The sequence below is a fragment of the Cinclus cinclus genome, chromosome 9, assembly GCF_963662255.1.
Source record: "Cinclus cinclus chromosome 9, bCinCin1.1, whole genome shotgun sequence".
In the NCBI taxonomy this organism is placed as follows: Eukaryota; Metazoa; Chordata; class Aves; order Passeriformes; family Cinclidae; genus Cinclus; species Cinclus cinclus.
The window spans coordinates 2,228,220-2,240,353 of NC_085054.1; the positions used below are offsets into that span (position 1 = coordinate 2,228,220).

A 12,134-nucleotide genomic window follows, 5' to 3' on the forward strand; every position below is an offset into this window, starting at 1 on the left:
AGCAAAAGTAGTCATAAAAACAGAAAAAAAAAAAAAAAACAGCCCCCTACTCTAAGCAAGGGTACAAAACAAAGCTGGGTTTTGTTCACCGATTTCAACAACTAAAAGGGCTCTTGAAAATCAAGGATCCAAACTTGCCTTTCGTCTGCTGATAGAAACAAACATACAGCAGCTCTTTGTTTCAGTGTCATTGCTCAACATTTGCCCTGCTACAAGAATGTCTGCTCGAGCCTGCACGGGGGGAAGGAGGGAGACTTCTTCAAACCACGGCACTTCAACTTCTGTGCTCTGCTGCACACAAGTTCTTCCCTCCTGATCTGAAAGGACCTGCAGAAGGACACAGAAAGCCAGGTGCAACCGAGACCGTGCAGCCCCAGAAAAGCCATCCCCAGAGTGTGGCACAAACTGCCACAGCTGCACCAGCCCGGCCCCAGTGGCAGATGGCACCGCGGTGCTGTGTGTGTCTGTAGATGTGTGTTCCCTCCAGAGACAGCAGCCTTGCTTCTCACACCCCACACTTCTTTTCTCTCAGTGTACAAGCACAGGTGAGCCCTTGCATTGCTAATAGGAGCAGAAATGGTGATTTACCCTCACCAGAAGTGCCAGTAAGAGCATTCAACTTCTGGTATCTCTGCAGCACTTGTAGGTTGTACACTTGTGGAGAACTTGTATCTAATAAGAGCTACTTATTTTAATCTATTCCCTTCCCTCCCTTTAAAGGTACAAATTGAGATTCAATTGTAGTTAAAGATGATAAAGAAGTTTTCTTTTATGCTGTGCAAGTACTCACTTTATGGTACAGCCCAACAGAAATACAAATGGAAAGTTATTGGAAAGTTAAATTGCATGTGCTCAAGCAATTTTTTAAATCCATTTTTCTTCTTCCCAACATCTCAAAAAATACCTAGAAATAAAGCAGAAAACACACTTCAGTGCTCACTTAAAACAATTTCTTCCTGTGCTTTTCATTATCTTTTTCATCACAATGTTCTACCTCATCTTTGAATAAAGGATCACATGAGATAATGATCTCTATAATGCAGAGCTGTCCAGTATATCAGACTAAGTCAAACACTATCCATCCACTATCATTCTTAAGTGCAATACTTCCTGCTAATACAGCTGGTTCTTTCTTGTTCAGTACTGCAGAAGTAGTAGGCATTTCAACATCAACACTGTCCTGTTCACTTGTTTCACTGGATGCAGAAGAAGGTGGTGGAGATGGTGTCACGAGAAAAAGCAGAGTCCTTTTCAGCTCCACTGCACAGGCTTCTTACTCCCTGTGCCTTGGGATGGCATTTGGCTCAGTGTCCCACTGCCAGCACTCTGCCTTCCACTGGGAGCCTGGGACTTGCTGGGCACTGATGTGCATGTTGTGGATGTGGTTTCAGAAGCCTCTTTGTGCAGCATCACACTTTGACTATGGCTTCGTTTAAGAATTGCTGCAGAATGTGAAGCATTGCAAGCAGGTACCTTTAATGAAGATGAATTCTTGACTTTTATGTGGGTACTTGTTGAGGGATCTGAGAACCTAACTGGCTGGGGACCCACCTGACATGGTAAATAACCTTCCACTTCAGTGTAGTCAATCGTCTGTAAAACAAAGAACTTGAATTTTAAAAATGAACTATACATGTAAATTGTTATTTTTATAACATTATTACAAAACAGACCATCTGCAACAGCCTTTCACAAATAGCTTTCAGTGATATTGTAACAAGCATCAATTAGGGTTCCCAACAGGTCATCACTACAATCAGGGTTGCCTTTCTGTGAATAGAACCATCAATCTTTTCTGCCTCTATAAGATGACTTGTCAAAAATTGTAGTAGTGAAGTGGCTGCAGGCTGGCTCAAGTGACTGCAAAAAGTGGCACCTGCAAAAGCCTGCTTTTAGGTAATGTGTTGAGAATTGAGGTGTAATCAAAAATACTGCCATAAAACTGCAGAGAGGAAGTTCTAGAAATTCCTTCTAAAAAGAAGACATCTCACAGATGTAAAAATCAGTTAACCTTTTAAAGTTTTCACTCAAATTTCTGGTTTAGCAGTCCATTTAACTAATCCTGATCTCTAGTTCTTCATGTTACTCCTTGCCACACTGCTGAGATTTCTCAGCAGCCTAAAAAAAATTGTTTCTAGCCAGCTGTGACGTCTTATAAAAATGTAAATTAAAAAACCAGAGAAATCTCAACATGCATAGATACTTGAGGAATCTGAAATTATAGAGGGGGGGAAAAAGACACCACTGTATTTGTTAATTAATTTTACACCACCTATGCAAATCAGCATACCTTTTATAAACTGGAGGCACATGATGCAAACTGCCTCTCAGAGGGCGTTCTTCCAGAGTCCAACATTCAGTCAGCTCCTGAGGCACTCTCCAGTAGCTGACACCTGCATTTCACAGCAGCATTGTACTGATGAGCTGAGAGAACACGGCCATGCATGTATTTCATTATGCAGAATTTCAGCTCTCCACCTGCTGATATGAGCTTTGCTGGCAGCCAGCATGCTGCTTCCTTCATGTCAGCAACTCCTGTCCCCTCTCTGGAACATCCCATAAAACATTTTTTTCTCCCTAAACAGTCACTACTATTTTACAATGTTATGAAAGTTTATGAAGAGTTTTTATTATATACTGAGTTGGCAAATATTTTTTGTATTTTTATGTTAAAAAGTAGTAATACGAAAATAAAAAATGATTACCTCTCCCTTCCCAGGTAACAAAAGCATCCATCATCTTTTTCAGCTCAGCTACTGCATAGTAGCTCCAGATGTATTGGATGTTATTTCCAGCTTCTCTAGAAATATTGTTTTAAAGGTAACAGTTAGGTGATTAGTTAGTCCTTAAAAATGTACCATTGGTGAAATGTATCATTCTTTTTACTATATCCTAACTATAAGGACTTAGCAGTAAATGTTGTATAAAGCAGAAAGGAGTATGTTACTCTGATTTTGTTTTCATTTAAACAAGAGGTTCTATTCATCCAGTGAAAGTCTCTTGCTAAAAATGGATATTCGTAAAAGAATAGATGTTCACAGAAGAATAATTACAGAATTAATTATGTAAAACCTATTTTTCCAGAATCTTCTATCACAGTAGAAGAACCTATACCTGATATGTTGCCAAATACTCTTGGAATAAATATTAATGTTCCCAGCCTAAATTTATATATATATATATATATATATATATATATATATATATATATATATATATATATATATATATATATATATATATATAAATTAAATATAATTTTAAAATATAAACTTATACATGCCTCCTAATTATAGATATGATGAAGTATTAAGAGCTCTCTCTTAATCAAAAGATGCACAGTGAAGTACACTTCTGACACTGCACTGTGAGAAAGACAAAAACCAACTACTTCCAGTGGTAAGGACAGGTCTACCAATAATTTCCAATTACTGCCATGTAAATTCATTAATGGTGTAATACAGCTGTACCCATTCTTTAAAGAACTAAAACCATTTTCTTTCATCATTGGTTCTCAGTATCCAGCTGTCTTAGAAGACTGCACAAAAGAATTGCATGAATCACAACCAACTTTGCAAATATTTCTGGAGGTCTTTCTGTATGGGGATTTATTCACTGTATTTAGTGTAAATATTAGACAATAATTTTTAATTGTTGAGACATTTTAAAAATAGTAAGTCAAACAAAGTAAGAATTTACAGGAACTGCATGCTAACCACCTTGTGTGTATTCTCTCCAATTCTTAACCTCCAGGCTTAGTTTTTTATCTTGTTTATTTGTTTAATGTGGACATTCTGTTATCCAGCTGCCTTGGGAGCTGGAAAGATTCCTTCCACAGATTTATAGCACAATAATGCTGCATTATGCTAAATATGATAATATTCAGAAATAATTATAATATATATTTATTGTCACTCAGAGTGCTTTCATGTTTGACAGTCACCTTACCTTTTGTACATGCTTTTACTATGAATTTTCATTCCCAGCATCTTATTAATTGCATCAGTCCCATCAGCTCTTGTGGCATACACACCAATAATTTTACTTTCACAGCTTGCTCCAGAAGTGTTGAGATAGTGCAGGACCCAAACTGTAGGCTTGGTACAAACTAAATGGTAAGAATCACATAAATCCAACAAAGCCTGGAAAAAGCACAAAAAGAGAATATTAATAAGAATGGAGTATTTTTAGTTGAATAAGCTTTCATATTTAAGTTTTCTTAACTGTACCAGTCCCTCTTTTAAGTAAATCAAGGATGTAGTTTTTCTACATAATAATATCTGCAGTTATTTCTTATTTGGTGTTACCAGAGAATGTTGTGAAACTAAGAGGTCCACAGAAAGGCAACAGAAATAGTTAAAGGCAAGGTAACTCCTTAACATGCAGAGAAACTGAAAGGCCTGGAATTGTTATACACTTTTCAAGAAGAAATGAGTAAGGGAGAATGTGAAATACAGAGAAAAATAACTTGCTAAGATAATATAGATGACTGTCAGGAATAACACAGCCAGAGCTGGTAATATGAGTTAATTTCCTACCAGTCAATTAGAATTAGCTTTTAAGTTACAATACTCTAAAACCTTGGGATTTAAAATAATACACTAATTATATTTTCTCCTTTCTCATTCTAAAGAAACATGAGAGTATATTTTGTCTTACAAGTTTTAGGAATAATTTGTAAAACTGGAAAAGAAACCCCAACCCAAACAACTTGAAGGGACCAAATCTAATTTCAAGTAAAATTTGAAGCCAAATAGGAAACTAAATGTCCTTCTTACTACACAAGTTCTACAGCAGACTTGCATGTACAGCACTCACATTTAAACTGTTGCTGTATTGCAATGATGGTAAAAGCTGGAGTCCTTAGCTATACTGACTGCATTATCAACTCTAGGATTTCTTGACCTAAAACTCTGAATTTACTCATCATTTAGTGTGGTCACTAAGAAGTGCTAGCTTGGACATTCTATAGCTTTAGTGTTTGGTTCTAATGAATGGCACAGGTTAGAAAGCTCAGCATCAAAAATGTTGAGGACCTTTTTAAGCTCTATATTGGACCTTGAAGAGTATGTCTCCATTTCATTGGCCAAATGATCAGACAGACTGTATGGCTAAGGGATTCCAAAATAATCTGCTTCCTCCTGCAGTGCAGTTTGAACTTGTTCATCTCCAGGAATCCGAATTTCTCCGTGAAGATAATCCAAAAGATATTTAAATAGGTTTCCATCTCGATCAATTAGACGTGCTCCTGAAAATATAAAGTTATTTAAAACACCGTTTCCAGCAAGTGAAGACAAACTTGTCACATTTTACCAAATCATCAAGTACAGCCTTTTGTATAAAACTTCTGTACTGGTTTTACTTAGAAGGAGTAAGTATACTGTCTTTACTCTTTTAAAATTGTATTCTTTTTCCCCTGGAATATTAGTTATTTGAAGATAAAATTCTTAGTGCAGTAAACATTTCTTTGGAATTTCAGTGAAATCACTAATCTGCATAGAACCATTGCAACATACAACCTGAGCTGTGTGGCCTGCACTCTGCTTAGAATGCTGAAATCTAATTCAAGACACATTTCTAATTCTAACTGCAGGTGTACCCTTGCTCACTGTTGCAGGGACCTGTTCAATTTTGCTTCTAGACCATTTAAAAGAGTTAAAATTAGCATCAGGACCAGTACACTTCTAGCCAAACCTTTCCCAAATATTGCTTAAGTTGTACTGTATTTGTTTCCTTTACTCTCTTTTGCCTAAAGGGCTCAAGGACCAAAGAAAACCAACCAAACCATATGGTATGTACAAGAGAATGTTCACTGCAGCTGTGAAAGATGGTAACAAAGTCCTGCTATGTTATGCAAAGTCCTTATGTTAAACATTTTGGGTACTTTAAACAGTCTAATATATGCAACAAGGAATTACTATTCTTCATCCATTGTCTCTTTTAACTGGACCTACTTTGGCAAGATTTCTAAGTCACAAATAAGTATGAAATTTGGCCCATGAATAGTTTTTTATTCAAACTTTTATATCAAGCCATGGTAGTGAAAAAAACAATTTTTACTGGGTAATGAGGTATTCTGAAACAAAGATTAGACCCAAATCTCTTTATGTAATGAACAGAGGGAATGAGACACCTCTAGAGATTACAGAGGTTCAGAGACAGGGTCCAAGATAAATGCCACATACTCTGCGAACTCCAATTTCATCTATTTTTGTATTCTTACTGTAGAAGTCCATTCTAAAGCCACAGTCTGGACAGGGACATGGCACTGTACAAATGTGTCTTTTTGCAAGAACGAGTAGACTTGTGGAAGTCTGATGAACTACCTGTGCATATAAAGTCATGCTTGCAGAATTGTTTCACAACCTGGAATTAGGAGCCAACTGATGCGCAGCAGACTGGGAAAAGAGATCTGCTGTAAAATGCATAAATATGTACAGAAGCATGTACTTGCCAGAGAGCTCTGTGATAAGACTGTGATGTTTAGAGCTTCAATATATTTACCTGATTCATCCACTTTGAGAGGAAAGCGTCCACTAAACATGGAAGCCAGCGCGGAATCCTTGAAGCGGCACAGAGCCTCACGTCTGGCTGTGTACAAACAGCCTCGCACATTCAGCCGTAGAATATCCCGGACATCTTCGACCTTGCCCTCTTCCATTGGATCTGCCAATGATGAGGTTCATTAGGAGTTATTGGAACCTAAACCTGATACAAATACGAGTCAAACTAACGCAAGCTGCAGACTGAACACATCACATGTAAGACCTAAGCAATAGCACAGCTCTTGCATGTCTGTGACAGGATATTGCTTTGGAAACAGTTCTGGAGACCCGATAATGCAAATAGCCTAATATTCTGCACCTTTACTGTAAAAAGCTATGGTGTTTTACTCGGCTAGGAAACACAAAGCTTACTCTTTCGAGAAAAATGGGCAAGCAGCGTTACGTGGTCAGGATGTGAGACCAGAGCTCTGGAAGGACAGCCTGCGAAATCCTGAGCATAGTTCATAGCACTAAAAACGCAGCTCTTTTCGAGCCAATAACAGCGTGCCTTCTCTAAAAACCTCTGACCTTTAATTAGAGCCGCTTTAACTTCCGGGGCCGCTCACTCGCCCCTCCCGCTGGCCCGCCCAGGAGCGGTGAGGGCAGAGCGCCCCGCTCCGCGAAATGGCGGCGGCGAGGTCTGGGGGGGACAGCGGGGGGACAGCGGGGCACAGCCCGTGTGCCCCGAGCGGGGGGACAGCGGGGCACAGCCCGTGTGCCCCGAGCGGGGGGACAGCGGGGCACAGCCCGTGTGCCCCGAGCGGGGGGACAGCGGGGGACAGCCCGTGTGCCCCGAGCGGGGGGACAGCGGGGCACAGCCCGTGTGCCCCGAGCGGGGGGACAGCGGGGGACAGCCCGTGTGCCCCGAGCGGGGGGACAGCGGGGGACAGCCCGTGTGCCCCGAGCGGGGGGACAGCGGGGCACAGCCCGTGTGCCCCGAGCGGGGGGACAGCGGGGCACAGCCCGTGTGCCCCGAGCGGGGGGACAGCGGGGGACAGCCCGTGTGCCCCGAGCGGGGGGACAGCGGGGCACAGCCCGTGTGCCCCGAGCGGGGGGACAGCGGGGGACAGCCCGTGTGCCCCGAGCGGGGGGACAGCGGGGCACAGCCCGTGTGCCCCGAGCGGGGGGACAGCGGGGGACAGCCCGTGTGCCCCGAGCGGGGGGACAGCGGGGCACAGCCCGTGTGCCCCGAGCGGGGGGACAGCGGGGGACAGCCCGTGTGCCCCGGCCGGGCCGTGCCCTCCTGCAGGAGCCCCCGGGGCTCGGCTGCCGCTGCTCCCCGGCGCTGCTGGCGGGGGCTCCCTCAGGCGCTCTCCCAAGTGTGGCCGACCCGCCTGCAGTCGGCTTCTCCGTAAGGTGCAAACCGTGATGATAATTTATTTTTAACCATTTAGTCAGAGTGGGTTTAGATCTGTTGCTATTTCTATAGCCTGCAGAGTCAAGAGTCTTAGAACGGCTTGCTTTGGAAGGGGACCTTGGAAGATCATCTACTTCCAACCATCCCCCGCCTTGAACGCGGATGGGGCACCCGCAGTTTCCCTGGGCAGCCTGTTGCAGTGCCTCATCACCCTCACAGAAAAGAGGTTTTTTTCCCTAATAGCTAATATAAACCTGCTCTCTTTCAGTTTGAGCTCATTTCCTCTTGTCCTGGCACAACATGCTCGTGTAAGTACTCTTTGCTTTAAGGTAGTGGAAGGCTGCAATTAGGTCACCCTGGAGCGTTCTCTTTTCCAGACTGAACAATCCCAAGTCTCTCTCAGCCTTTCCTCAAAGGAGAGGTTCTCCATTTCTCTCATCTCTTGGCGACCCCCTCTGCACTCACTCCACCAGGTCCCTGTCCCTCGGTGCCGGTCCCTCCTGTGCTGGGGCTCCCAGAGCTGGATGCAGTGTTCCAGGTGGATCTCAGAGCAGAGGGGCAGAACCCCCTGCCTTGCCCTGCTGCCCACGGGGCTTTGCATGCAGCCCAGGACACGTTTGGCTTTCTGGGCTGAGAGTGCCCATTGCTGGCTCATGTCCAGCCTCTCCTCCACCAGCTCTTCCAAGTCCTTCTCAGCAGCGCAGCTCTGGATTTGAGAGCAGCTTGAGCTGACCCCTGACATGGTGGTGCTGTGTGATGATGGCTAATCATCTTGAAGGCCTCTTCCAACCTCGGTTATTCTGTGATTCAGTAATGCAGGCAAGATGCCTCACCGTCATACAGTCATTTTAAAAAGACATTCACAAAGTGTCCTATTAAATTCCTGATGTTGACATAGAGTTGTGTGATCATCAAAATGCATGCAATAAACAATAGGTAAAGAAAATAGGTTCTTGTACCACTTTCGTCTTAGCCTCATTACACAAAGTTTATATATGTGAAAAATATTTTTAAAAACCAAAATTACAACATTATGTCTTAGTTCCTACTTAATTCTCCATTATTTGCTTACAAAGTTTTTTTGTTTTTTTTTTTTTTATTTGCCATAACATACAGTAAGAAACTGTCCTTGTGGATACAACTACCAAGTAACTAGGAGTTGTGTGCAAAAGTTACCAGTGCCAAGCTCCGGATTTCTGTAGACTTTCTGGAAGGTACGAGCATCCAGAAAATCTGCAGAATATATATGTTTAGAATATACAATATACAATATACTATATAAAAAAGTATATTTTATGTATCATGTTTACTATACAATGGGATAACTAAATCCCGGATGTTAACAGTGTGTTTTTATTGCTACCTGAAGTCCAGTAAAAATCCACATACTTCACCATACACTGCAAATGCAAGAAATGTGCCTATATTGAATTTAAATAGTTTACTCAGTTATATCTGAGATACCTATTGATTTCCATCTTGTGTCATCCTAATTTTTTACTCATAATTTCCTTTTGGAGGTAATTTAAGGTGACAAAAAGGGTATTTAAAACTTCAGCTACAGGCTCACTTGCTAAAGGGTCAGACCAAATGATATGTGACACAGAGCAGCTACATTTCCAGCTGTGTCCTTTGCTTTATTCTGGTCTGTTACTACAGATTTATTTCTGAGAATACCTAAATATTCATAGGCTACTGTGTTTTCAGTTAATATTTAGGTCCATAAACTTTGAATTCAGACTTCCCTTCAGTCAAGTGAAGAACATTAGAGGAAAGAGCCAAATAAATCATATAAATCATTATCTCATCCTAGTATGGGGATAATAAATTTATCTTTGAAATTATGTAACTCTGAGGGATCACTTACTACTAAAAACTCATTTTTATTGTAATGCAGATTTGCATTTGCATGGCAGTTAGGCCATTTTGTAAAGCCACAAAGTAAATATGTTTCATTTTTCTTAGCTTCTAATCATGCTCCAATTTGCAGCAAAGAGAGGGAATGGTGTGCCAGGCACCAAGGCTCTCCTGTGCTTCCTGGACAGTTGTTGACCAAGAGTGTACCCAAAGCCAGGTTTCTGATGCTGAACAGGCTGATAATTCATGGATGTTGGGTTTACTGTAAATCAAGTGAAAATGAGTATAATAGATTGGTTTTGTGGAATAATGGTATCTATTTTAACTGTATCTTCAGTGAGGATATGCTTTCCCTTACTCACTGGGGATAGTTCATGCACAGCAAGTGCAACTTAAATGTGACCATTGTTGTCAAATATTATTGTGTAAGTACAGCCTTCGGACTTTCTCACTCTAAAACATTCACTTAATGGAGCTGCAGCTTTCCATGCTTCTTTTCACCTTTAAGCTGGCTTAGTTTTGCCTCAAAAGTCTGAACAATGTTCCTGTATTTCTGCACTGTGAGACCAGAACGATACACACAGTTTCAGTCAATACACACACACATATATATAGACAAACAATGCAATAGGTTTTGGACCTCAGATTTAACCATGTGAATTATCATTACAATTCAGGCTTAGTACAGCATGTACTTGGGTGTAGAAGTGTGCAGGATAGCCAGCCCCCACGAGCAAAGTGCCTTTTGAGCCACGTGTTTTGGGAAATGAACGTAGGGATGTTTTTGTTTTGGTGTTCACTAGTTTCCCAAGGAGGCCAGGCTTACACACTCACCCTCTGTATATTTGTGTTTCACTTTACTAATTTCAGTCATATTTGATGGAGAGGAGGGGGCATTAAAAATGGATTTTTCATTAAGCTTGTGCAAGAAGTGTTGTGATTAGAGGAGGATAGGTTCTTAATACTATAGCTTCAGGATATCATGAACTCAGGTCTTGTTGGACATCAGAAAATCTAGAAAGAGAGAAGCTGTTCTACATAATCTACCCACCAGAAGTGCTTTAGTCATAGCTCACACTGTATTAGGCACTACAAGATTAACTCCTCAACCAAGACTCTTCTCAGACATGAATATGTAGGTATCTAGTAAGGTAGAAATTCAGTTCCTATGTGATTAGAGCTTTCACAAGAGTCTGTGTGTCTTTCCCTCACTACCTTTCATTTCTCTTCAGTTTAAAGACCATAGGATCCCAAGTGACTGAAGCCCATAATTCTGCTCTTAATATACATTGAAGATATATAGGCTGTGAAATTTGGCAGTGCTTTAAGTTCTTTCCTACTTTGAGTAGCTGGCAATTAACAGGAGATTTTTACATGTGAAGTGTTCCAGTGTGGGAGATCCTCAGTGAAGTGTAAAGGAAAGTATGACCATGGGTGGAAATGCAGTACTTCACATTTTATTTTACATTTATTGCCCACAGTAGTGACATAAACACTAAATGGAAGCGAATTGGTGATTACCTCTTCAAGACTGTTGTGGAATTGGAGGAAATTAAAACTCATTGTTGGATCTGGAAGGAAAACACTGCCTTGTGGAAAGGAGAAGGAGGTAAGTTTTGATTGGTTTTCTATTTTTAAAGTTTTGTAAGGTTATTTGCTCTTTTATTTGGCCAGAGTTTTATAGTGGCTACAGTCACTTCCAAATTTCCTTGTAAGAGAAAGTGTACCAAAGGTATATGATGTGTGCTGGATCAAAGCTGTATTTTAAGGGTTTTGCAGTTTCAGGGCCACACTGAGAAACTCTGTCATACATCATTCACTAAAAAATGTAGAAGTGGGGGACTGTCCAAATGCTGTTTAGACCAGATTATGAAAATAGTGAAGATTCATTTTCACTTAATGCTTCTCATATTTCATGTGTGATACCTTTGACTTACTTTATAGAATATTGTAATGTTGGCACACAGCAACATAAGGGGTTTTTTGACAATTACTGCATTACAGAAACTGATGTGTTTTTTTCCTATTATTTTATTATTTCAACCTTCTGCATCTCTGTAAATCTTCAAATAAAACATTAATTCTTCTTACTCTAAAATTACCAATTTCTGGATGAAATTTAGCAATTAATGTCCACCTGAGCTAATGGTAGAACTGGGCACACATAGCCAGTAAAAGAGAATGCATGTGAAGAGAGTGTTAAAGGGCTTTTGGACTTAGATTTTGGGGAAAAGCATTTAGACTAAAGTACTTCCATGCAATTCACAGTCCTAATGTTACCTGAACCACATTAAAACTGGGCTTGCTCAAATTCTGTTGTCAGAGTTTCCTGCCCTTCCAAGTCTGTAGGTATGCAGGCAGCATGCAATCCACTG

At 41.0% G+C, this 12,134-nt stretch overlaps 1 protein-coding gene across 1 annotated transcript; it reads right to left on the reverse strand.

The window, feature by feature from the left end:
- Nucleotides 1-1,057: 1,057 nt before the first annotated feature.
- Nucleotides 1,058-7,028, reverse strand: KCTD18 (potassium channel tetramerization domain containing 18). Its single transcript, XM_062498569.1, is given in 8 exon segments — nt 1,058-1,263; nt 1,266-1,593; nt 2,287-2,393; nt 2,706-2,800; nt 3,949-4,142; nt 5,037-5,248; nt 6,505-6,666; nt 6,918-7,028. Coding segments are annotated over 8 exon segments (1,398 nt in total). The 5' UTR covers nt 7,012-7,028.
- Nucleotides 7,029-12,134: the final 5,106 nt, after the last annotated feature.